Source organism: Balaenoptera musculus, chromosome X (assembly GCF_009873245.2).
Source record: "Balaenoptera musculus isolate JJ_BM4_2016_0621 chromosome X, mBalMus1.pri.v3, whole genome shotgun sequence".
Taxonomy (NCBI): domain Eukaryota; kingdom Metazoa; phylum Chordata; class Mammalia; order Artiodactyla; family Balaenopteridae; genus Balaenoptera; species Balaenoptera musculus.
In genome coordinates this window covers 57,001,793-57,028,865 of record NC_045806.1, presented here as the reverse complement: position 1 = coordinate 57,028,865, position 27,073 = coordinate 57,001,793, and the positions used below count along the sequence as shown (strand labels likewise).

Sequence of the window (27,073 nt, the reverse complement as noted above, 5' to 3'; positions counted from 1 at the left end):
ACAAAGTTGTTTTTGAAAATTTATCTGTACAATGAAATTGGAAAAGTCTTGGTTGCTTAGATAAGACACCAAAAGCACAAGAGAAAAAGGAAAATTAGATGATATCGGGCTTCGTTAAAGTTAAAAATTTTGGGACTTCCCTGGTGGCACAGTGGTTAAGAATCTGCCTGCCAATGCAGGGGACATGGGTTTGAGCCCCTGTCTGGGAGGATCCCACATGCCACAGAGCAGCTAAGCCCATGCACCACAACTACTGAGCCTGTGCTCTAGAGCCTGCGAGCCACAATTACTGAGCCTGTGCGCCACAACTACTGAAGCCCATGCATCTAGGGCCTGTGCTCCGCAACAAGAGAAGCCACCGCAATGAGAAGCCCGCGCACCACAACGAAGAGTAGCCCCCGCTCGCTGCAACTAGAGAAAGCCTGCGCGCAGCAACGAAGACCCAACACAGCCAAAAATAAATACATAAATAAATAAATAAATAAAGTTTAAAATTTTGCTTCAAATGAAACTATCAGGAAAGTAAAAACACAACCCATGGGGTCCTCCCAAAAGAATGGGAGAAAATAATTGCAAATTATGTATGATAAGTGTCTGGTATCCAGGATATATTTTTCTAAAAACCTCTTACTACTCAGTAGTAAGAAGACAACCCAATTAAAAATGAACAAAGGAGTTGAATAGGTATTTCTCCAAAGAAGTTATACCATAGGCCAATAATAAGAACATTGAAAGATGCTCAGTATCACTAATTATCAGGGAAATGCAAATCAGAAGCACAGTGAGGGACCACTTCACTCTCACTAAAATGACTATAATTTTTTAAATGGACAAAAACAATTATTGGTGTGAATGTGGAATAATTAGAACATTTGTACACTGCTGGTAGGAATGTTAAATGGTACAACCACTTTGCAAGACAGTTTGGCAGTTCCTCTAAAAGTTAAACATAGAGATACCATATGACCCAGCAATTCCACTCCTAGGTGTATACTCAAGAGAACTGAAAACATGTGTCCACATAAAAACTCATGCATGGGGCTTCCCTGGTGGCGCAGTGGTTGAGAATCTGCCTGCTAATGCAGGGGACACGGGTTCGAGCCCTGGTCTGGGAATATCCCACATGCCGTGGAGCAACTAGGCCCGTGAGCCACAACGACTGAGCCTGCGCGTCTGGAGCCTGTGCTCTGCAACAGGAGAGGCCACGATAGTGAGAGGCCCGTGCACTGCGATGAAGAGTGGCCCCCGCTTGCCGCAACTAGAGAAAGCCCTAGCATAGAAACGAAGACCCAACATAGCAATCAATCAATCAATAAATCTTAAAAAAAAAAAGGGAAATATGTATTTTAAAAAAATGAAAACAAAAACAAAAAAAACTCGTGCATGAATCTTTATAGCACCACTATTTACAACAGCCAAAATATGGAAACAGCCCATATGTCCATCAGTTGATGGACAGATAAACAAAATGTGGTATATCCACACTAAAGAATATTATTTGGCCATAAAAATGAATGTAGTGCCGATACATGTTATAACATTAATGAACCCTGAAAACATTATGCCAATTGAAGAAAACCAGCCACAAAAGAACACATTGTATCATTCCATTTTCATGAAATGTCCCAAATAGGCAAATATATAGATACAGAAAGTAGAATAGTGTTTGCCTGGGTGTTGGGGTGAGGTGGCACTGGAGGGAATAGAGAATGACTATTAAAGGGTACAAGGTTTCTTTTTGTGGTGATGAAACTGTTCTAAAACTGATAAACAACTTTGTGTATATACTAAAACCCATTGAGTTGTGTACTTTATTTTTTTTTTAAATATTTATTTATTTTTGGCTGCATTGGTTTTTTTATTTTAAATCACAACTCTTGAGTGCACGTCTTTATTTTGTTCCGATTTTAATTGGAGTGTTCTTACTTTTTAGAGACAATTTTTAGAGCAGTTTAAGTTCACAGCAAAATTAAGCAGAAGGTATAGAGATTTCCCATACACATCCTGCCCCTACTCATGCACAGCCTTCCTAGCTATCAAAGTCCCCACCAAAGTAGTGCGTTTGTTACAACTGATGAGCCTGCATTGACACGTCATTATCACCCAAAGTCCACTGTTTACATTAGAGTTCACTCTTAGTGTTGTATGTTCTAAGGGTTTGGAAAAATGTATAATGGCATGTATCCATCTATACTATCATACAGAGTAGTTTCACTGCCCTAGAACTCCTGTGTGCTCCACCTATTCATCCCTCCCTTTCCCCTAACCCTTGCCAACCACTGATCTTTTTACTGACTCTGTAGTTTTGCCTTTTCCGCAGTGTCATATAATTGGAATCCTATGGTATGTAGCCTTTTCAGAGTGGCTTCTTTCAGTTAGTAGTATGTACTTAAGATTCCTCCATGTCTTTTCATAGCTTGATAGCTCATTTCTTTGTAACTTTGAACAATATTCCGTTGTCTGGATGTTCCACAGTTTATTTATCTATTCACCTACTCAAGGACGTCTTGGTTGCTTCCAGGTTTTGGCAATTATGAATAAAATACCATCAGCTGTTTTCCTTGAAGCAACAGACCTATTTCTTTCATTTTTGTGAAAATGTCTGCCAAATACCCATGTTGGAATAACTGAGGTTTGTCTAAAAATGGTATTCTTTGACAAAAGTGGCTTGTTCAGCTTGCAGTTCAAATAATCACACAAGTGTTTTTTTCCTGGAAACAGCTACCACGGTACTTCAACATGCAGGAGAAATGCTTTATGCATACTTCTCATTTCATCGTATTGGATATTAAAAAGACATGAACTGGTACAGCCACTTTGGAAGACAGTTTGGCAGTTTCTTACAAAACTAAACATACTTTTACTATGTAGTCCAGTAATTGCACTCCATGCTGTTTGCCCAAAGGAGTTGAAAACTTATGTACACACAAAACCTACACGTGGTTGTTTATAGCAGCTTTATTCATAATTGCATCAGGTCTTAGTTGCGGCATACAGGATCTTTCATTGCAGCACACTGGCTCTTTGTTGCAGCATGCGGGCTTCTCTCTAGTTATTGTGTGCGGGCTCAGTAGTTGCGGCACGCAGGCTCTCTAGTTGTGGCGCGCAGGCTCCAGAGCACATGGGCTCTGTAGTTGTAGCACCAGGGCCTAGATGCCCTGCAGCATGTGGGATCTTAGTTCCCCAGCCAGGGACTGAACCCATGTCCCCTACATTGGAAGGTGGATTCTAAACCACTGGACCACCAGGAAAGTCCCGAGTTGTGTACTTTATTATTTTTTTTTTATTTATTTTTTTAAATGTCATGGGTATTTTTAAAATTTTATTTATTTATTTTGAGCTGCGTTGGGTCTTTGTTGCTGTGTGCAGGCTTTTCTCTAGTTGCAGTGAGCGGGGGCCACTCTTTGTTGCGGTGTGTGGACTTCTCGTTTCAGTGGCTTCTCTTGTTGCAGAGCAGAGAGGTTCTGGGTGCATGGGCTTCAGTAGTTGTGGCTCGCTGGCTTAGTTGCTCCATGGCATGTGGGATCTTCCCGGACCAGGGCTCAAACCCTTGTCCACTGCATTGGCAGTCGGATTCTTAACCACTGTGCCATCAGGGAAGCCCTCCGAGTTGTGTACTTTAAATGGGTGAATTGTATGGTATGTTTATTATATCTCATTAAAGCTGTTACCCCCCAAAAAATCTTGCAACAGATTTTTTTTTTACCTAAAATGATATTTGTAGCCTGAAAAATGGGTAAGATTTCTGAAGGAGAGAATGTAGGAAAAGGAGTAGTTTTTATAGAAGCTGAACCTTAGGAAAGCCTCACAGTAAGGGGCTAGGAAGATAAGAAGAACACCTTAAAGTAGGTAAAATACCCAGTAGATTGGCAAAAACTTAGAAGTCCGATAATTCCAAGTGTTGACAAGGATGTGGAACACTGGGGATTCTCATCCACAGCTGATGTTAGTATAAAGTGGTATACCACTTTGGAATTGCAAGCATGAGTCCTCCTGCTTTGTTCTATTTCAAGATTTTTTTGGCATCCCTTGCACTTTCATATGAATTTTGGGGTCAGCCTGTCAATTTCTACAAAGAAACCAGCTGGAAATTTGATTGCATTGAATCTGTAGATCAGTTGGGGGATTACTGCTATCTGAACAATATTAAGTTTTCCAATCAGGAATATGGGATGTGTTGTTATTTATTTAGGTCTTCTTTAATTTCTTTCAATAATGTTTTGTAGTTTTCAGTATAGAAGTCTTGCCCTTATTTTTAAAATTTATTCCTATGTATTTTATTCTTTTTGATGCTATTATAAATGGAATTATTTTCTTAACTTCACTTTTGGATTGTTCATTGCTAATATGTGGAATATGTCTTGAGCCCAAGAGATATTCCAACATGCCCATTAGGAAAGGTGGTAATGCAATAAGTTATAATTATAATGCAATCTTAGTTTATTCTTTGTACTGATATTATCTTTATTTGCAAATGCTTTTAATACCAGTAGTTACTTTTTCCCTAACTTTCCATTCTTCAGGCATCTCACCCATGAATCGCTATAATTTTTTGCATAGCTTGGAGCTAATGAGTACAATGTTCATGTAGAGGTTAATTGACATTGTAGAGAGAAAAATTCTATTCTGTGAACCTAGACTGCACTTTTAATCGTAGACTGCTGTTTAAAGATGTACACTGTCAGGCAAAAGTGGAAGCAGGTGCAACTAGCAAGGACTTGGAAAAACCATTTAATAGTAAATATGATAGGCGTATCCTATAGGAAAGACAATATGTTTTCTATTTCATTCAGCCATTGTTTGCAAAGGACCTTTGTTGTTATTAAAGTCTCAAAAGAAAACAAACCTAATTGATGTTTGGGGTTTTGCTTACCAAGACAAGAACATGGTCTTACATTCTCACAGTTTAAGTATTGACCTTGCCATTAAATGCTTGCCACTCAATAGAAATGTTTACATGTTCTTTTCCTTTTACTATTTCATTTAGATTGAATAAAATATCAGAAAATATCCTCAGGAATAGACTGGATGTTATGATTTGATTTGTTGTAATTTTGATTTCCTTTGATCATGGTACATCTTGCTGTGGTTGAATAAAACAGGCAATTACTTGAAAATTGTCTTTTACATTTCACAGTTTTAATATCATTGTGATTTCTTTGTTTAAAAATAGGAACATTTAACTGAAGCTGGGCTTTCCTTAAAGATGAAAATCCTCTTGAAGTATAAAACAGCTAATGAAGAATTTCTTGCAGGTAAGTAACATCTCTGTGTGTGAAGAGTACACAATTTTGAAATATTAACACCAATTTGTTGAATGTAAGATCTTTTGTAGTATACTGGCATAGGTATAATTTGATGGTGACTGAGAAGGAAATTGAGCACATAAGATTGTCAGTCAGGAAGAAAAGGAGAAGGAAGAGAGAATAGTAGCAAATTTAACAAGTAGTAAAAAAAGAGCTGAATAAAAGCTATCAGTTTTCCTTTAGTCTAGCAGAAAATTGCAGCTGCCCAACCTGCCCACCATGAAGAAAGATAACCTATTGATAGAAAAAGCCTTTGTAATGCTGTGCCTTTTATAATTACTTGTATAAATATTGCTATTTGTTTTTTAAAATTCTCAAGGGACTAGAATGTACACATCACAACATAAACATCGTGATACACAGCTGTGGGTCGTTTGGCAAGTGACTTAACTTTTCTGTGCTTCAGTTTCTTCATCTTTAAAAGAAATGTAATAGTAATGTCTACTTCACTGTGTTGTTTTGAGAATCCTATGAGAAAAAGTATGTAAAGCATTTAGTTCCATGCCTGGTACATAGTTAGTGTGCAATAAATATTACCTATTATTGTAGTTACTACTATTGTTGTTATTACTACTATATAGATGAATTAAGTGAGGCATAATATCTCTATGCACACTGGCCCCTTAACAGTATTTCAATTATGTTTAGTCATAAAAATAATTTACTCTAAATTTTTTTAATGTATACATGCTTTATTTTTTTTTACTGCATAAAAATTTAATTGCATTATAGAGCTGCATTATTTTTACTATATAAAATTATGTTAGTATAATAACTGATTATCCAATAAATAATAACAATTTATAATAAGTAGGACAGTAATCAGATTTGGAAGTTGCTCTAAATTTAGTGCCAATTTAGTACTGCTGAAACTTCCTGTGACTTCTAGAATATTAGCCAATCACTAAGAGACCTCAGAAGCTGAAATATATAGAGGATTCTGCATCTCTAGGTAACAGTATCAGCTCAGATATACACAGGTTAAAATTTATTAGGAGCCAGAAAGACAACTCCTCTTTTTTTGCAGTACAGGAATAAACAAACCAACAAACCAATTAAAGGAATAGTCTTATTCAAGCTAATATAATATGGGAAGATCAGAGAGATTATTGGAGTCACCTAGTTTGAAGTTGATTAATTTTGGACTAGAATTCCCCATTACAGTTTTTTATCAAAATGTGGAAAAGAAACAGAGTTTAAAATGAAATTATACTTTATTTCCAGATTGTTTTTACTTAACTCAATCTAGATGCTCGTGATAGAGTTGCAGCATCAGATTACAAACTAGGAAACTTCATGAATTTAAGTTTTCTATAGTTTAAAATAATAAAATTATCTTTCACTTTGTATTAATAGTATATATGGGGACTTCCCTGGTGGCGCAGTGGTTAAGAATCTGCCTGCCCATGCAGGGGACACGGGTTCAAGCCCTGGTCTGGGAAGATCCCACATGCCCTGAAGCAACTAAGCCCGTGCGCCACAACTACTGAGCCTGTGCTCTAGAGCCCGCGAGCCACAGCTGTTGAGCCCGCAAGCCACAGCTACTGAAACCCGCGCCTAGAGCCCGTGCTCCGCAACAAGAGAAGCCACCGCAATGAGAAGCCCACATATCACAATGAAGAGTAGCCCCCACTTGCCGCAACTAGAGAAAGCCCACATGCAGCAACAAAGACCCAACACAGCCAAAAATAAATAAATAAATAAATAAATGTTAAAAAAAAGTATATATGAAGCTTGCATTTTTATAATCTGTTCATTTCTTTGCTAATGAAAATACTTTAAGAATGGTCAACCCAGGCTTCCCTGGTGGCGCAGTGGTTAAGAATCCACCTTCCAATGCAGGGGACACGGATTCGAGCCCTGGTCCGGGAAGATCCCACATGCCGTGGAGTAACTAAGCCCATGTGCCACAACTACTGAGCCTGCGCTCTAGCGCCTGCGAGCCACAACTACTGAGCCTGCGAGCCACAACTACTGAAGCCCACATGCCCAGAGCCCATGCTCTGCAACAAGAGAGGCCACCACAACGAGAAGCCTGTGCACTGCAACGAGTAGTCCCCACTCGCCACAACTAGAGAAAGCCTGTGCACAACAAAGACCCAACATAGCCAAAAATAAATAAATAAAATAAATACATTTATTTTTTTTTTTTAAAAAAAAGAATGGTCAACCTAACTGCTGTTTTTCATTAGAACTTCACTGGTATTTTTTATAGTAGGATAAGTAGAAATTTAAAAAATATATAACTTTTTTATTATGAAAAGATAGCACATACCCATTAAGGAAGTTTTTGGAAAATACTAAAAATATCCATTGTCCACCATCCACTGGAATATCAGCTCCTTGGCAGCAGAGATTTTTGTGTGTTTTGTCCACTGCTGGATTCCCAGCACCAAGCACAGTTCCTGGCACAGAGAATACACTCATTAGTTATTTTTTGAATAAAAAATCTAAACACAATCACTTTTAGAAATTTGATGATTTATTTTCAGTATTTTTCTATATTAATTTGCTTGTTTTACAGAATTGTGACTATATAGTACAGACACCCTTTGTTTTCCAATTTTGTTTTTTACTAATCTTATAACCATTTTTTATATTGGTGCATATTCATTTTTTAAATGAAAAACAGTTTTATTTCATACTTAACAATTTTAATGGTTGCATAGTAATTTATCACTACCCTACAGTGGACACTCAGTATATGGCCTTTTTATTGTTATAATTTATATTGCTTTGAATATCCTGTTCATTACATTTCCCCACATTTATTTCAGATGAATTTTCAGAACTACAATTTCTGAAGTAAAGGGAATAATAATAATAGCAACTTTCATTTACTGAATGCTTACTAAGTGCTAGGTCCTTTGCTATGTAATTTACATACATTATCTCATGTAACTCTCTCATCAGCCCTGAGAGATTGGTGATTTGTTCCCCACTTTACAGATGACAAAGCTAAGGTGCCGAAAAACTAAGTAACTTAACCTATGGCCATGAAAGTGGAAAGTGGTTTCAAATATGGATCTGACTTCAGATCCCAAGCTTTTATCCACTGTGTTCTTAGCAGATAGTAGTCAAATTGCTTTTCAAAAAGTTACTTTGCCTGTTTTACTGCTCTCTCTCTAGCATTGGATATTATTGCTATATAAAAAGACTTTGATAAATTGTTAGGCAAGACATGGTATATGGCAAACATTTAGAAAGTAGATTTTGAACAGAGGAAAATTATTGAAAATAGCTAAGGTTCCTAAAAAGTGAAACTAATGTGATTATTTCCTTTGTTCTATTTGTTAGCTGTCATGGAAGTACTACATCGTGGCATGTCTTTAGACTTCTGTCTGCACATTGCTAAACTGCTGATGGATCATGAAAGGTATAGAAGAAATGATTTTCTTTTCTTTAAAGACTAATATTTTTCTAAGGTTTCCATTATTAAGGTTATATTGAATTATAGCTATCTGTCTATCTATCTCCCTCCATCCATATTCACAGAGCACAATATTTGCCATTGTGCTAGTCAAATTAGAAGGTGGAACTGCTTCTTAAATGATTTAAACAATCCATAGTCAAGTCAATTTTAAAATTTATATTAAAATTTTTTAAAATAAATAAAATGAGAAAGGAGTAAGATAGGGTTTTATAAAACAGGAGTTGACTAGGTTAACTTGCAGGCCAGTGGCATGTGGAACAGGAAGGCATGTGCAAATGTAGTTCTGCAAATGATACACCTCTGTAGCTCTATCTTTGGATCATTAATGTCAAAAGGGACCTTAACGTACTTGCAGACCTCTTAGTGGTTTTCAGACTTCAGTGTTCATCAGAGTTACTGGGGAATCACTTGAAAAGATGCTCAACATCGTTAGCCGTCAGGGAAATGCAAATCAAAACCACAATGAGAAACTGCTTCGCACTACTAGGATGGCTGTAATCAAAATGATAGATAATAACAGAAATTGACAAGGATGTGGAAAAATTGTAACCCTCATACACTGCTGGTGGGAATGTAAAATGGTGCAGCCACTTTGGAAACAGCCTGTTAGTTCCTCAATGAGTTAAATAGAGTTACCATATGACCCAGCAGTTCCACTCCTAAGTTAAAGAGGAAACGTGTCCATACAAACACGTGTATATGAATGTTCATAACAGCATTATTTTTAATAATCAAATGTGGAAACAACCAAAATGTCTATCAACTGATGAAAAGATAAACAAAATATAGTATACTCATTTGGCAATAAAAAGAAACAGAGTACTGATACATGTTATAACATGGATGAACCTTAAAAACATGCTAAATGAAAGAAGCCAGTCACAAAGACCACATATTGTATCATTCCATTTATATGATATTTCCAGAACAGGCACATTTATAGAAACAGATAGTAGATTTGTTGTTGCCTAGGGCTTCGAGAATTGGGGGGATATGGGGAGTAACTACTAATGGGCACGGGGTCTCTTTTTGGTATAATGAAAATGTTCTAAAATTGTATGATGGTTGCACAACTCTGGGAATATACTAAAAACCATTGAATCATATACTTTAAATGGATGAATTGTATGGTATGTGAATTATACCTCAATAAAGCTTATTAAAAAATAATCACTAGGGAATGTGGTAAAAACAGAGAGATCAGGCCCTACCTTACTCCAACAAGCCCAGACCTCTGTATTCTATATTAGTCCTCCAGGTGGTTCTGAGAACCACTGTTTTGTTTAATTTTTTAATTTTTTAAATTGAAGTATAGTTGATTTACAATATTATATTAGTGTCAGGTGTACAACATAGTGATTCAATATTTTTATAGATTATACTCCATTTAAAGTTATTATAAAATACTGACTATATTCCCTGTGGTGTGCAATATATCCTTGTAGCTTATTTATTTCATACATAGTAGTTCGTGCCTCTTAATCCCCTACCCCTATTTGCCGCTACCCCCTTCCCTCTCCTCATTGGTAACCACTATTCTGTTTTCTATATATGTGAGTCTATTTCTGTTTTGTTACATTCATTCATTTGAGTTTTTAGATTCCACATATAAGTGATAACATACAGTATTTGTCTTTCTATGTCTGACCTATTTCACTAAGCATAATACCCTCTAAGTCCATCCATGTTGTTGCAATGGCAAGATTTCATTCTTTTTTATGGCTGAGTAACATTCCATTTTATATATATACCACATCTTCTTTATCCATTTATCTGTTGATGGGTTGCTTCTGTATCTTGGAAGTTGTAAATAATGCTGCTATGAACATTGGGGTGCATATATCTTTTCAAATTAGTGTTTTTGTTTGTTTTGAATATATACCCAGGAGTGGAATTGCTGGATCATATGGTAGTTCTATTTTTAGTTTTGTGAGGAACCTCCATACTGTTTTTCACAGTGGCTGCACCAATTTACGTTCCCACCAACAGTGCAAGAGGGTTCCCTTTTCTCTACATCCTAACCAACATTTGTTATTTGTGGTCTTTTTGATCATAGCCATTCTGACGGGTGTGAGGTGACATCTCAGTGTGGTTTTGATTTGCATTTCTCTGATGATTAGTGATGTTGAGCATCTTTCTTGTGCCTGTTGGCCATCTGTATGTCTTCTTTGGAAAAATGTCTATTCAGGTCCTCTGCCCTTTTTAAAATCAGGTTGTATGTTTTCTTGATATTGAGTTGTATGAGCTGTTGATATATTTTGCATCTTAACCCCTATTGGTCATATCATTTGCTAATATTTTCTCCTGTTCAGTAGGTTATCTTTTCATTTTGTTGATGGTTTCCTTTGCTGTGCAAGAGCTTTTACTTAATTAGGTCCCATTTGTTTATTTTTGCTTCTGTTTCCTTTGCCTTAGGAGACAGATCCAAAAAAATAACTGCTACTATTTATGTCAAAGAGTGTTCTGCCTATATTTTCTTCTAAGAGTTTTATAATTTCCAGTCTTATGTTTAGGTCTTTAATCCATGTTGAATTTATTTTTGTATATTGTCTGAGAAAATGTTCTAATTCCATTCTTTTACATGTAGCTATCCAGTTTTCCCAGCACCAATTGTTGAAGAGACTGTCTTTTCTCTGTTGTATATTTTTGCCTCCTTTGTTGTAGATTAATTGACCATAGGTGCGTGGGTTTATTTCTGGGCTCTCTATTCTGTTGCATTGATCTATGTGTCTGTGTTTGTGCCAGTACCATACTGTTTTGATTACTGTAGCTTTGTAGTATAGCCTGAGCCTGAAGTCAGGGAGTGTGATACCTCCAACTTTATTCTTTTTTCTCAAGATTGCTTTGACTGTTTGCAGTCTTTTGTGGTTCCATATAAATTTTAGGATTTTTTGTTCCAGTTCTGTGAAAAATGTCACGGGTATTTTGATAGGGATTGCATTAAATCTGTAGATTGCATTAAATCTGTAGATTGCTTTGGGCAGTATGGATATTTTAACAATGCTCCTAGTGTTCTTATCACTTTAGGAAATTACAAGGGCTGTAGAAGCTCAGTTCTAAGAATCGGGGGCAGAGACCAACATATATTTTCTGTTATCTCATACATACTTCATAAGCTGTTAAGTTTCAACCTGATTGTTACAGCCTATTTTTTTTCAGTTCTGATTTTTGTGAATTTTGATTCTGTCATGCAGTATATTAACTACTCCTCCCAGTTTATGTCATCCTCAGAGTTCATAGGCATGCCCACCTGTCTTCATTTAATTCAGATTAGCAAACTTTTTCTTAAAGGACAAGATAGTATATATTTTAGATTTGTGGGCCACACAGTTTCTGTCACAACTCCTCAACTCTGCCATTATAGTGCAAAAGCAGCCATAGACAATATATAAACAAATGTGGGTGGCTGTGTCCCAATAAAACTCTTTCCCAGTTTTTTTTATTGTGGTAAAATACACATAACTTACTATATTAATCATAAAGTGTACACTTCATTGGTAACAAGTACATTCATATTCTGCAAACATCACCACAGTCCATCTCCAGAACTCTTTCATCTTGCAAAACTGAAACTCTTTACCCATTAAACAATAAACTCTCTGTTCCCCACTTCTCCCAGTCCTTGGCAACCACCATTCTACTTTTCATCTCTATGAATTTGACTACTCTAGGTACGTTATTTAAGTGGAATCATATAGTATTTGTCTTTTTGTGATTGACTCATTTCACTTAACATAATGTCCTCAAGTTTCACCCATGTTGTAGCATGTGTCAGAATTTTGTTCCTTTTTAAGGCTTAAGAATATTCCATTGTATGTATATACCACATTTTGCTTATCCATGTATTTACTGATGGAAGATAAAACTTCCATGTTTTAGCTATTATGACTAATGCTGCTGTGAATGTGGGTGTAAAAATATTTCTTTGAGAACATGCTTTCGATTCTTTTGGTTATATGCCCAGAAGTGGAACTGCTGGATAATGTAATTCTATTTTTAATTTTTTGAGGAACTGTCATACTGTTTTCACAGTGGATGTACCATTTTGCATTCCCACCAACAGTACACAAGAGTTCCAATTTCTCTACATTCTCATCAACTTTTTTTTTTAAAATATATTAGTAGCCATCCTAATGAGTGTGAGGTGGGATCATGTAGTTTTGATTTGCATTTCCTTAATGACTAGTCATGTTGACCATCTTTTCATGTCATTTTTGGCCATTTGTATATCTTCTTTGGAGAAATGTCTGTTTTAGTCCTCTGCCTATTTTTTAATCAAGTCGTTTGGTTTTTAATGTTGAGTTTTAGGAGTTCTCTATGTATTCTGGATATTAATCCCTTATCATATAAATCATTTGCAAATATTTTCTTCCATTCTGTGGGTTGCCTTTTTACTCTGTTGATAGTGCCTTCTGATGCAAAATACTTAAAATTTTTCATAAAATCCAATTTGTGGGTTTTTCTGTTTGTTTGTTTCCTGTTCTTTTGGTGTCATATCTAAGAAATCATTAACAAGTCCAATGACATGAAGATTTTCCCCTTTGTTTTCTTCTAGGAGTTTTATAGTTTTAGGTCTTACATTTAGGTCATGGATCCATTTTGAGTTAATTTTTGTACATGGTGTAAAGTAAGGGTCCAACTTCATTCTTTTGCATGTGATACTAGTTTTCTCAGCATCATTTGTTGAGAAGACTGTCTTTTCCCCATTGAATGGTCTTGGCACTCTTGTCAAAAATCATTTGAATATATATGTGAGTTTATTTCTGTGTATTCTGTTCTCTTCCATTGCTTTTTTTTTTAAGCTGTTATTTTGTAGTAAGTTTTGAAATCAGTTAATATGAGTTCTCCAGCTTTGTTCTTCTTTTTCAGAATCATTTTGACTCTTCAGAATTCCTTGAGATTGCATATGAATTTTAGGATGAATTTTTCTATTTCTTCAAAAAAAATCATTGGGATTTTGATAGGGGCTTCATTTAATCTGTAGATCACTTTGGATAGTATTGGCATCTTAACAATACTGTCTTCCAATTCATGAACATGGAATTTCTTTCCATTTATTTATATGTACTTTAATTTTGTTTAGAAATGTCTTGCAGATTTTATCATACAAGTCCTTCACTTCCTTGTTTAAGTTAATGCTTAATTATTTTTTATGCTATTGTATATGAGATTGTTTTCTTAATTTTCTTTTCAGATTGTTTATTGTCTGTATATAGAAATGCAACTGAGTTTTGCATGTTGACTTTGTGTCCTGCTACTTTGTTGAATTCATTTATTAGTTTTAATACTTTTTTGTGGAATCTTTAGGGTTTTTTACATATAAGATCATAATCATCTATGAACAAAGATAATTTTACTTCTTCCCTTCCAATTTGAATGGATGCCTTTTATTTCTTTTCCTTGCTTAATTTCTCTGGCTAGGATGTCCAATACTATGTTGAACAAAAGTGGCTAAAGCAGGCCTCCTTGCCTTGTTCCTGATCTTAGAGGAAAAAGTTTCAGCCTTTCACCATTGAGTATGATGTCCACTATGGGTTTTTCCAATATGGCTTTTTTTAAAAATTTATTTTCTTCCTTCCTTCCTTCCTTCCTTCCCTTCCTTCCTCCCTCCCTCCCTCCCTCCCTCCCTTCCTTCCTTCCTTCCTTCCTTCCTTCCTTCCTTCCTTCCCTCTCTCTCTCTTTCTTTCTTGACTGCATTGGGCCTTAGTTGCGGCATGCAGGATCTGTGTTGAGGCATGCGAGATCTTTTTGTTGCGGCACATGGGCACTTTGTTGTGGCGTGCAGGGCTTCTCTCTAGTTGTGGGGTGCAGGTTTTTCTGTCTCTAGTGCGGGCTCCAGAGCTCATGGGCTCTGTAGTTTGTGGCACGCAGGCTCTCTCATTGAGGCGTGTGAGCTCAGTAGTTGTGGCACGTGGGCTTAGTTGCCCTGTGGCATGTGGGATCTTAGTTCACTGACCAGGGGTCAAACCCATGTCCCCTGCATTGGAAGGCAGATTCTTTACCACTGGACCACCAGGGAAGTCCCACATATGGCTTTTATTATGTTGAGGTAGTTTCCTACCCTTAGCTTGTTGAGTGTGTTTATTATGAAAGGGTGTTGAATTTTTCAGATGATTCTTCTGCATTTGTTGAGATGATCATGTGATTTTTATCTTTCATCCTGTTAATGTGGTATATAACATTTACTGATTTTTATATTTTGAACCATCTTTACATCCCAGGAATAAGTCCCACTTGGTCATGGTGTATGATCTTTTTAATATGCTGTTGAATTTGGTTTGGTAGTATTTTGTTGAGGATTTTTACACTATATTTATCAGTGATATTGGCCTGTTGTTTTCTTTTCTCATAGTGTCTTTTTCTGTTTTTGTATCAGGGTAATGCTGGCATCATAAATAAGTATGGAAGTGTTCCCTCCTCTTCAATTTTTTGGAAGAGTTTGAGAAGAACTGCCATTAATTCTTCTTTAAATATTTGGTAGAATTTATGAGTGAAGCCATCAGATCCTGGGCTTTTCTGTGTTAGAAGTTTTTGATTACTGCTTCAATCTCTTTACTAGTTATACGTCTGTCAGGTTTTCTATTTCTTCATGATTCAGGCTTGGTACATGATATATTTCTAGGAATTCATGCATTTATTTCTTCTAGGTTATCTAATTTATTAGTGTATAAGTTTTAGTAGTAGTCTTTTACAATCCTTTTGATTTCTGTGGCATCAGTCCTAATGTCTCCTCTTTCATCTCTGATTTTATTTATTTGAGTCTTCTCGCTTTTTTTCTTAGTTAACTATCTAGCTAAAGGTTTGTCTGTTTTATCGTTTAAAAAAACCAACTCTTAGTTTCATTGAGTATTTCATTGTTTTTTTCTGGCGTCTATTTCATTTATTTCTGCTCTGATTTTATTATTTCCTCCCTTCTGCTAGCTTTTGGTTTAGTTCTTTTCCTAATTCCCTAAGTTCTAAAGTTAGGTTGTTGATTTGAGACTCTTCTTGTTTTAATGTAAGCTTTTATAGTTATAAATTTCTCCCATAGCACTGCTTTTTCTGTGTCCCATAAGTTTTGGTATGTTGTGTTTTCATTTTTATTCTTCCCTAAGTATTTTCTAATCTCCCTTGTGATTTCTTCTGTGATTCATTGGTTGCTTAAGGCTTGTTTAATTTCTAGAGATTCTGAATTTTGCAGACTTCAAGACTGAGAAACTTATCCCCCCAATACTACATTCAAAAGGAATTTATCACATAAGAGTGAGTTTGCAAATCAGTGGACCTATGACCTGGATATGACCACAGATATGTTGCATAGGGATGCATTAATTGCCAGCATTTAACAATTTCACATAACAATTTGGATTTTTGAGTTCTCTTGAAAAAATTGAAAAAAATCTGGAAACACTTGGTCAATATTCCCACTAAGCAATAATCAGTTAGAACCAAGTGGCAGTTGTTACCTTCAGACGTGGGACATGTATTCTCCAGTTTGACATAGTCCCCACAATGCCTTATTTTCTCCCATATCCTGTGTGTCAAGTTGTCATTTATCATCTTCTTTGTGTCATTATTCTTATAGCAGATATAAGAGGAAAATAAATGTTCATGGCATCCACATCTCTATCAAAAGTGAGGGAATGAAAGCTAGACTGAAAGGAAGTAAAAAAATATTCCTGTGTTTAATATGCAAAAAAGTGTGTTGGTATCAAATGAGTACAACTTAATAGCTCATTATGAAATGAAATAAAGTAGAAACTGTGGCTAGTATACACAAAAGCAGTGTAATGAAAGCTTATCAAATTCAATAACAGGACTGAAATTTCAACCAGGTTTATTTTGGAAAGTTAATAAAATAAGCTATCCTGTTGTGAAATGCAGTTATATAGTTTTATATTAAGGAAAACAATTGCCCAGGCGTTAAACCCTTTTAAAGATGACAAGTTTACAAAAGTGTGTCTACTGAGTGAGTCATAAAATGTATTCTTAAGTTTCAAGTGTAAATCTAACCAGAAATGCTGTTGTTTGGCATGTTGAAGGTATGACTGATAATTTATCAGACAGGTTGCTTTAAAAGAGTTATTTGTGGTGTTTCTGTTGCATGGACATATGTAATACTGCACAGTAAAGCATATTTACTTGTGGTGTCAATGAAAATTTTGATAAGACAGAACTTTTGAACATGGTACCTGTGTCGTATAAGTTTAATGTAGATTGATCAAAAAAACTTTAAGTGTGACTACAGGAGATATTTCTGCAATGGTTAGTTATTAGGATAAATCTTGATTTGGAACTTAAATCCAAGGTGGAAGTATTTTTTAAGAATATAAGACAAGTCTATTAATTATATAATTTACCAGGAAACACTGTGCTAAAAAGCTAAAACTGAAACATGTGGATGTAGTAATAACACATGTATACTGGATACTCTTCTGTGGCTTCAACAGAGATTATTGCTTTGCTGGGTGAATTTGATGCACAGTAGAGTAGTTGCCTCTACCTGTTGGAGCTTAAGGGGATGTGGTGCTGTCACAGGTTGGGTTGCCCTAGAAGCGGATTTTAAAGATGGAGATTAGTGTACAGATAATTTACAGGGGTGTAAATATTAGTGTACAGATAATGGGGTGTAAATATTAGTGTACAGATAATGTACAGGGGTGGTCTGAGGATCAACACCTATGAGGGAAAGGAAAGGAGGCAGGACTAGGTAAAGGGAGAAGTTGGGCTGATGTAAAGTCACCATAAGGCTTCAACTTTACCCCATGGGATGCTCTGAAGCTGGGATGGCCATTCAGAATTGTCCTCCGTTAGGGTGAGAAAACCAGGTCTAGCCCAGTGTTTACTAGTCATTGGATGCCAGCTGCCTTGGGAAGGGGCCATAACCTTGGATGAGGTAGCTCTCTTCAGCCTAGGTAATTCCTAAAGAGCAACCTGGAAATCAATATTTTAGTGTTGAAGGGGATATCTGGGTGATGCAGAACAGCATTCATGACAGGTGCTAAAGAGATCTTTTTGAACTGTTGAAATAATTAAACTTATTCACGTCATCTACGGGAAAAACCTCTGCCTCAGCTCAAAGACTTGACCTCTGTGGTGAATATGACAACTCATGTAAACACTCTGAATCTCTCCACAAATGCAGTAAGTAAATGAATGTAAATTTAAATTCACATGTTCTTAGTGAAGTCGTTTCTTTGGGAAACTCATTTGGCAGGGACTAATCTGACTCACTTTTTAAAATTTATTTATTTATTCATTTATTTATTTATTTTAAACATCTTTATTGGAGTATAATTGCTTTACAAAGGTGTGTTAGTTTCTGCTTTATAACAAAGTGAATTAATTATACATATACATTTGTTCCCATATCTCTTCCCTCTTGCATCTCCCTCCCTCCCACCCTCCCCATCCCACCCCTCCAGGTGGTCACAAAGCACTGAGCTGATCTCCCTGTGCTATGCGGCTGCTTCCCACTAGCTATCTATTTTCCGTTTGGTAGTGTATATATGTCCATGTCACTCTCTCACTTTGTCCCAGCTTACCCTTCCCCCTCCCCATATCCTCAAGTCCATTCTCTAGTAGGTCTGTGTCTTTATTCCCATCTTGCCACTAGGTTCTTCATGACTCACTTTTCTATGCTGAAATTGGTTTCCAAAGATGGAAGTGATTACCTGAACTACATACTCAAAGTTTTGGACTTGAAGATTGAATTCTTAAGAATATGTTTTCTGATTTCCAACATTATAATAGTGAAAAATATTGTTTATTTTGCCTTTCTCAATTAATATTACTAATGTGAATAAAGAACTACAAATTGACCTGCGCTATAGTGTGGTACTAAATTCTAATTAGACAAATATGGAATATCAGATGTAGTAGACACTTACTGCTTTTGGTCAGTCATTCATCTACTTTCTTATTGCTAACATTATCGAAATTTCCATTTAGGTATCTACTTCTTCCCTATCAGTATGCATGGACATTGACATATTGGTGTAGAAGAAAAAGTTTCGGTTTTCTATTTCCAAATCAAGAAGATAATCAGTTTCAAAAGGAAAATTTGATAAATTAAGTGTTTATATTTTTAGATTTCAAATTTAAAATATAGCTTCTATTTTTTACAGGTTTGTACTATGTTAGCATGCTTGTACAATTATTCAGTTAATAATAAAGCTTGATTACATATCTGGCAGGTTTTTTTTTTAACATCTTTTTTGGGGTATAATTGCTTTACAATGGTGTGTTAGTTTCTGCTGTATAACAAAGTGAATCAGCTATATGTATACATACATCCCCATATCTCCTCCCTCTTGCATCTCCCTCCCACACTACCTATCCCACTCCTCTAGGTGGGCACAAAGCACTGAGCTGATCTCCCTGTGCTATGCGGCTGTTTCCCACTAGCTATCTATTTTACATTAGGTAGTCTATATATGTCCATGCCAATCTCTCACCATCCCAGCTTACCCTTCCCCTCCCCAAGTCCTCAAGTCCATTCTCTACGTCTGCGTCTTTATTACTGTCCCGCCCCTAGGTTCTTCAAAACCATGTTTGTTTGTTTCTTTTAGATTCCATATATATGTGTTAGCATATGGTATTTGTTTTTCTCTTTCTGACTTACTTCACTCTGTATAACAAACTCTAGGTCTATCCACCTCAATACAAATAACTCAATTTTGTTTCTTTTTATGGCTGAGTAATATTCCATTGTATATATGTGCCACATCTTCTTTATCCATTCATCTGTCGATGGACACTTAGGTTGCTTCCATGTCCTGGCTATTGTAAATAGTGCTGCAATGAACATTTTGGTACATGACTCTTTTTGAATTACAGTTTTCTCAGGGTATATGCCCAGTAGTGGGATTGCTGGGTCATATGGTAATTCTATTTTTAGTTTTTTAAGGAACCTCATACTGTTCTCCATAGTGGCTGTATTAATTTACATTCCCACCAACAGTGCAAGAGGGTTCCCTTTTCTCCACACCCTCTCCAACATTTATTGTTTGTAGGTTTTTGATGATGGCCATTCTGACTAGTGTGAGGTGATACCTCATTGTAGTTTTGATTTGCATTTCTCTAATGATTAGTGATGTTGAGCATCCTTTCATGTGTTTGTTGGCAATCTGTATATCTTCTTTGGAGAAATGTCTATTTAGGTCTTCTGCCCATTTTTGGATTGGATTGTTTTTTTGATATTGAGGGACATGAGGGGCTTATATATTTTGGAGATTAATACTTTGTCAGTTGCTTCGTTTGCAAATATTTTCTCCCATTCTGAGGGCTGTCATTTTGTCTTGTTTATGGTTTCCTTTGTTGTGCAAAAGCTTTTACGTTTCATTAGGTCCCATTTGTTTATTTTTGTTTTTATTTCCATTTCTCTGGAAGGTGGGTGAAAAAGGATCTTGCTGTGATTTATGTCATGGAGTGTTCTTCCTGTGTTTTCCTCTAAGAGTTTTATAGTGTCTAGCCTTACATTTAGGTCTTTAATCCATTTTGAGTTTATTTTTGTGTATGGTGTTAGGAAGTATTCTAATTTCATTCTTTTACATGTAGCTGTCCAGTTTTCCCAGCACCACTTATTGAAGAGGCTGTCTTTTCTCCATTATATATTCTTGCCTCTTTATCAAAGATAAGGTGACCATATGTTCATGGGTTTATCTCTGGGCTTTCTATCCTGTTCCATTGATCTATGTTTCTGTTTTTGCACCAGTGCCATATTGTCTTGATTACTGTAGCTTTGTAGTATAGTCTGAAGTCAGGGAGCCTGATTCCTCCAGCTCCGTTTTTCTTTCTCAAGATTGCTTTGGCTATTCGGGGTCTTTTGTGGTTACATAGAAATTGTGAAATTTTTTGTTCTAGTTCTGTGAAAAATGCCATTGGTAGTTTGATAGGGATTGCATTGAGTCGGTCGATTGCTTTGTGTAGTATAGTCATTCTTTTAAAAAAATTTTTATTGGAATACAGTTGAGTTACAATGTTGTGTTAGTTTCTGCTGTACAGCAAAGTGAGTAAGTTATACATATACATATATCCAATCTCTTTTAGATTATTTTCCCATATGGGTCATTACAGAGTATTGAGAAGAGTTCCCTGTGCTATACAGTACGCCCATATTATTTATTTTATCTATAGTAGTGTGTATTTGTCAATCCCAGTCTTCCAATTTATCCCTCCCTCACCCTTGCCCCCTGGTAACCATGTTTGTTTTCTACATCTGTAACTCTATTTCTGTTTTGTAAATAAGTTTATTTGTACCATTTTTTTAGATTCCACATATAAGTGATGTCATATGATATTTGTCTTTCTCTGTCTGACTTACTTCACTCAGTATGAGAATCTCGAGATCCATCCATGTTGCTGCAAATGGCATTATTTTGTTCTTTTTCCCCACAGGGGCTGCACCAGTTTACATTCCCACCAACAGCATAAGAGGTTCCCTTTTCTACGCACCCTCTGCAGCATTTATTATTTGTAGACTTTTTGATGATAGCCATTCTGACTGATGATACCTCATTGTGGTTGTGATTTGCATTTCTCTAATGATTTGCGATGTTGAGCATATTTTCATGTGCCTTTTGGCCATCTGTATGTCTTGGAGAAATGTCTGTTTAAGTTTTCTGCCCACTTTTTGATTTAGTTGTTTGGTTTTTTGATATTGAGTTGTATGAGCTCTTTTTATATTTTGGACATTTAACCCCTTGTTGGTTACATCATTGGCAAATATTTTCTCACATTCTGTAGGTTGTTTTTTTGTTTTGTTGATGGTTTCCCTTAGTGTGCAAAAGCTTTTAAGTTTGATTTGGTCTCATTTGTTTATTTTTGCTTCTCTTTTGCCTTGGGAGACAGAATTAAGAAAATATTGCTATTATTTATGTCTGAAAATGTTTTGCCTATGTTCTGTTCTAGGAGTTTTACAGTGTCATATATTATATTTAGGTCTTTAAACCATTCTGCACTTATTTTTATATATGGTGTGAGCTTACTTTTATATATGGTGTTCTGATTTTTTCAGTTTACATGTAGGTGTCCAGCTTTCCGATCACCACTTGCTGAGGAGACTGTCTTGTCTCCATTGTGTATTTTTGCTTCTTTTGTTGAGGGTTAATTGACCGTAGGTGTGTAGGTTTATTTCTGGGCTCTCTATTGTTCCATTGATCTATATGTCTGTTTTTGTATCAATACCATGCTGTTTTGATTACTGTAGCTTTGTAGTATTGTTTGCAGTCTGGGAGGTTTATGCCTCCAGCTTTGTCCTTTTTCCTTTGGATTGCTTTGACAATTCTGGGTCTTTTGTGGTTCATTATAAATTTTAGGATTATATGTTCTGGTTTTGTGAAAAATATCATGGATATTTTGATAGGGATCACATTAAATCTGTAGATTGCTTTGGGTAGTATGGCCATATTAACAACATAAATTCTTCCAATCCTAGAGCATGGGATATATTTCCGTTTCTTTGAATCATCTTCAGTTTCCATTATCAGTGTGTTATCGTTTTCAGCATACAGGTCCTTCACCTCCTTGTTTAATTTTATTTGTAGGTATTTTATTTTTTTTTGACGCAATTTTAAACAGAATTTTTTGAAACTTTCTTTTTCTGATATTTCATTGTTTGCGTGAAGAAATACAACCAATTTCTGTATGTTAATCTTGTATCCTGCTACATTGTGGAATTCATTTATTGGTTCTAATAGTTTTTGTGTGGAATCTTTAGGGTTCTCTATACAGAATATCATGTTATCTGCAAATAGTCACAGTTTAACGTCTTCCCTTCCAATCTGGGTACCTTTTATTTCTTTTTCTTGTCTGATTGCTGTGGCTAGGACTTCCAGTACTATGTTAAATAGAAATGATGAGAATGGGCATCTTTGTCTTGTTCCTGAATTTAGCAGGAAGCCTTTCAGCTTTTCACCATTAAGTATTATGTTGGCTGTTGGTTTGCCGTAAATGGCTTTTATTATGTTGAGATGTTTTCCCTTTATACCCACTTTGATGGGTGAGAGTTTTCATCATGAATGGATGTTGAATTTTATCAAATGCTTTTTCTGCATCTATTGAGTTGATCATATGGTTTTTTTTTAAATTTTTCTAACTATATTTATTTTGCTTTTAGTATGTTAGGTACTGTTCTGGGTACTGAGGATACAGAGGTAAGACAAAGTCCCTGCTCTGAAGACTCCCACCTGTAAATGCTAAGACATACTAAAATTTACAGTAATTAAAGCAGTGGGGTGTTGGTACAAGAATAGATGTAGCAATGATACAGATTAGAAAAAACCCTGGCTTGTTACAAGTGAGTATACATTAAAGATAGTACTAGGAATGGCTTCTGGACTAGTTTGTATAATTTAGAGCCTATTTCAGGACTCACTAGCCCACTCACATGAATCACTTTTGAGGATTCTTTACACTAGGTCTTAAAGTGGCTGAAAGATAGATGTGGCACCAAATTCATAACATGGAATCTCTGAAATTCCTAATTTCTGGCTGGTGAAGAATGGGATCTTGACAAGTCTCCAGTCTTGGTTGACTTGCAGTAATGAGGAAAATTGATAGGTAACATGAAAAACAGTTTAGCTTCCCTGGTCAGTCAAAGAAAATGCCAGTTAAATATAACTATTAAACACCATTTTCAAAGCATCAAATTGAATGCATCATGGATGAGGTGACGTGGGCTCTTGTACATGGTATGAATAAAATGGTAAAAACCACCTAGGAAGCAATTTGAAAGAAAGCACGAAAAGCTTTAGAAATATTCGAATACTTTGATCTAGTAATTCTGCTTCCAGCAACTCATTCTAAGGAAATCATCAGAAATACACTTGGAGATTTCTGTGCACACACATTCTACCACTGTATCATTAGGCTGCATGTGACAGAAACCTGACAGAGGCTTAACTAAGAGGGTGTTTATCCTCATGTATCAGTAAGTCCAAGGCTAGTACAGCAGCTCCTCCAGGCATGCCATCATGATCCAAGCTCCTCGAGTCTTTCCACTGTACCACCCAGAACAAGTGGCTGTCTTCTTCATGCCCCAGAATGGCTCTGGTACTTCTTGGTTTCATGTTTGTGCTCCAGGCAGGATGGAGAGAGGACAAAGGTTCATGCTTTCCAAATCTGTCCTTTTGTATCAAAAAACCTAGTAAGCAGACTTCCACTTGTATCTTTTTTTTTTAACCATGTAATCAATAATAGTCACCATGTGATTCAGTAGATCCTAACTTGTATCATGGTCACCTGTATTAGATCCTTACTTGTTCAAGATCCACTTATATCTCTTAACTTACCAGAGCTGTCACATGGCTACCCTTAGCAGGAGCTGGGGAAGTATTAGTAACTAGGCACATGATCATCTCCCTCATCCAAAGTGAGGTTCTGCTGAAGAGGAAGACAAAACACAAGATCTGTTTAATTACAAAATCCTCTGTAGCTATTAATGTCAGGATTTTGAATTTTACTGACCTAGAAAAATGCTCGTGATACAATGTCAAGTGAGAAGCAGGACTGAGAACATACAGAATACAATCACAATTTTGTTTAGAAAAATATAATTTACATACACAAACATCCCACACACAGGAAATAACAAAATGTTAGTGGTAGTTAATGTCTAGAGAGTTAGCAGTTCAGGTCAAAACGGTATTGATGGATAGATATGTTTTATCTTACTGAATGTTTTCTGTATTTTCTAAATTTTCTCCAATGAACTTGTATTCTTTTTATGTTTTATTTTTATTTTTTGGCCACACCGTGCAGCATATTATGGAATCTTAGTTCCCCAACCAGGGATCGAACCTGTGCCCCCTGCAGTGGAAGCATGGAGTCTTAACCACTGGACAACCAGGGAAGTCCCTGAACTTGTATTATAATAGGAAAAATAGATGTTATTTTAAAAAATACCCAGTATGTTCTTAAAGAAGACGAAGTCCAAAATATTTATTTACACTTATTCATTTTCATCTTCATTGTCAAGAGAAGGGAGGCTACTATTTTTGATTTGCTTTCGTGAGTTTTTTTTAACGGAACCCTGCTTATTTATTTCATCTTCTTCATTTGTCTTCTTCTTTTTTAAGCTTGCTGTTAAACTGGAATATTTTTCATCTGAGGAATGCTTGACTGGTTTTCGATACATAATTCTTCCATCAGCTGATTCTTCATCTGCTTTGGCAGCCTTTATTTCTGTTTTAATTTTCATGACTTCTTCAACTGATAGGTCTCCCTTTTTAAAAACCACCACCTGGGGCTGTTCATCTTCTTTGTCACTGTGATCACCATCTTCACCTGGGAGCTGAAGCAGGATTCTCTTGGTTTCTACTGTGGGCCCTTCCTCGTAGCCGATCCGTTCCTTGAAGCGGGCCAGGAGCGCCGGCTCGGCTGGCCGCACGTACGACACCTCGTTCTGCTTGCTCATAGCCGCGCTAGGGAAAAACAGGATCCCCCCCGCCGCCTGGAGACTGTACAGAGCGATCATATGGTTTTTGTATTTTCTTTTGTTAGTGTGGTGTATCATATTGATTGATTGGCATATGTTGAACCATCCTTGCAACCCTGGAATGAATCCAGCTTGATCATGGTGTATGATCCTTTTTATGTATTGTTGGATTCAGTTTGCTAATATTTTGTTGAGAATATTTGCATCTATATTTATCAAAGACATTGGCATATAATTTTCTTTTTTTGTAGTGCCTTTGTTTGGTTTTGGCAACAGGGTGATGGTGGCTTCATAGAATGAATTTGGGAGTGTTCCCTCCTCTTCAGTCTTTTGGAATATTTTCAGAAGGATTGGTGTAAGTTCTTCTTCATATGTTTGGTAGAATTCCCCAGTGAAGCCATCTGGTCCTGGACTTTTGTTTGCAAGGAGTTTTTTTTTTAATTATACATTCTATTTCACTTCTAGTTATCTGATTTTTCTTGACTCAATTTTGATAGGCTGTATGTTTTTAGAAACTTGTTCATTTCTTCTTGGTTGTCCAGTTTGTTGGCATATAACTGTTCATAGTATTCTCTTATGATTTTTTTATATTTCCACAGCATTGGTTATTTCTCCACTTTCATTTCTTATTTTGTTTATTTGGATTCTCTCTCTTTTGTTGTTCGTGAGCCTGGCTAGAGGTTTCTTGATTTTGGTTATCTTTGAAAAAATAGCTCATGGTTTTATTGATCTTTACTGTTGTTTTTTATCTCTATTTTATTTATTTCCTCTCTGATATTTATTATTTCCATCCTTCTGCTAACTTTGTGTTTTGTTTGTTCTTCTTTTTCTAGTTATTTTAGGTGGTAGATGATATTTTTAGGTGATATGTTGTTTGAGATTTTCCTTTTTCTTGAGGAAGGCATGCATCAATATGAACTTCCCTCTTAGCACTGCTTTTGCTGCATCTCATTAATTTTGTAAGGTTATATTTTCATTATCATTTGTCTTGAAGCATTTTCTGATTTCTGCTTTGATTTCATCATTGACCCACTGTTTTTTCTGTAGCATATTGTTTAGTCTCCATGTGATCATTTTTCCCCCCATGTTTCTTTCTGTGGTTGATTTCTGTTTTCATACCATTGTGGTCAGAAAAGATGCTTGAAATAATTTCTATCCTCTTAAATTTGTTGAGCCTTGTTTTGTGTCCAAGTATGTGGTCTATCCTAGACAATGTTCCATGCACACTTGAAAAGAATGTGTATTCTGGTTTTTTTGGATATAGTGTCCTATAGATATCAATTAAATCCAACTGTTCTGTTGCATCATTTAGGACGTCTGTTTCCTTATTGATTTTCTGTCTGGAAGATCTGTCCATTGATGTCATCCCTGACAAAGTACCAAAGTCTACTATAAAATTGTATTCCTGTCAGTTTCTCCCTTTATGCCTGTTAGTATTTGTTTTATATATTTAGGAGCTCCTATATTGGGAGCATATATGTTAAAGAATGTGATATCCTCTTCTTTTATTGATCCCTTTATCATTACATAGTGTCCTTCTTTGTCTTTCTTTATGGACTTTGTTGATCTTTTTTGTTTTTTAATCCATTCAGTCATTCTGTATCTTTCAGTTGAAGAATTTCATTCATTTACATTTAAAGTAATTATTGATTAGTAAGGACTTCCTGTTGCCATTTTGTTAATTGTCTTCTGACTGTTCTGTAGATCCTTTGTTCCTTTCTTTGTCTCTTGGCAACCATATATGTCCAAATATAAAAGTATGGGCAGGGACTTCCCTGGTGGTGCAGTGGTTAAGAATCCGCCTGCCAGTGCAGGAGACACGGGTTCAATCCCTGTTCCGGGAAGATCCCACATGCCACGGAGCAACTAATAAGCCCATGTGCCACAACTACTGAGCCTGAGCTCTAGAGCCCACGA

The 27,073-nt window shown here is 36.1% G+C and overlaps 1 protein-coding gene across 1 annotated transcript; it reads right to left on the bottom strand.

Annotated features, from left to right (window-relative positions):
• Positions 1–24,670: 24,670 nt before the first annotated feature.
• On the bottom strand, positions 24,671–25,135 carry LOC118888141 (uncharacterized protein KIAA1143 homolog). Its single transcript, XM_036839070.1, has one exon. It carries the CDS (start codon positions 25,133–25,135, stop codon positions 24,671–24,673), a length of 465 nt encoding a protein of 154 aa, XP_036694965.1.
• Between the last annotated feature and the right edge of the window lie 1,938 nt (positions 25,136–27,073).